The sequence below is a fragment of the Cariama cristata genome, unplaced genomic scaffold (genome assembly GCF_000690535.1).
Source record: "Cariama cristata isolate BGI_N322 unplaced genomic scaffold, ASM69053v1 scaffold23987, whole genome shotgun sequence".
NCBI classification, from domain to species: Eukaryota; Metazoa; Chordata; class Aves; order Cariamiformes; family Cariamidae; genus Cariama; species Cariama cristata.
The window spans coordinates 1-297 of record NW_009628659.1 but is presented as its reverse complement, the minus strand read 5'-3'; the positions used below and the strand labels follow the sequence as shown (position 1 = coordinate 297).

Here is a 297-nt window from a genome sequence, read left to right as displayed (position 1 = left end):
GTGGGTGTGGTAGCCAAGGGGGCAGACGCAGCGGTAGGAGCTGGAGAGGTTGAGGCAGTCGTGGAGGCAAAGCTGGGTCTGGGGGCTGGACTGGAAGAGCTGGCACTCGTCCACATCTGGGGAGACAGAGTGGGGCATGGCCAGGGGTCCTGTCGCCACCAAGCCTCAGTTTCCCCCCCTCCCCACCATCCTCACCCACCTTTTACCATGGCACATGCCACCTGCTCACATCTGGAAGCCGGTGTCGCAGGTGCAGCGCCAGGAGCCCGGTTGACCCTCAGCACAGCGGGGCTGGCG

The 297-nt window shown here is 65.3% G+C and overlaps 1 protein-coding gene across 1 annotated transcript in view; it reads right to left on the bottom strand.

The window, feature by feature from the left end:
* LOC104165315 (fibulin-7-like) overlaps positions 1-116 on the bottom strand; it is a gene marked incomplete at its 5' end in the record, with an annotated part of 1,477 nt that extends 1,361 nt beyond the window's left edge. The window contains 1 exon segment of the mRNA XM_009704905.1: positions 15-116. Coding sequence (XP_009703207.1) covers positions 15-116 — 102 coding nt within the window.
* Positions 117-297: the final 181 nt, after the last annotated feature.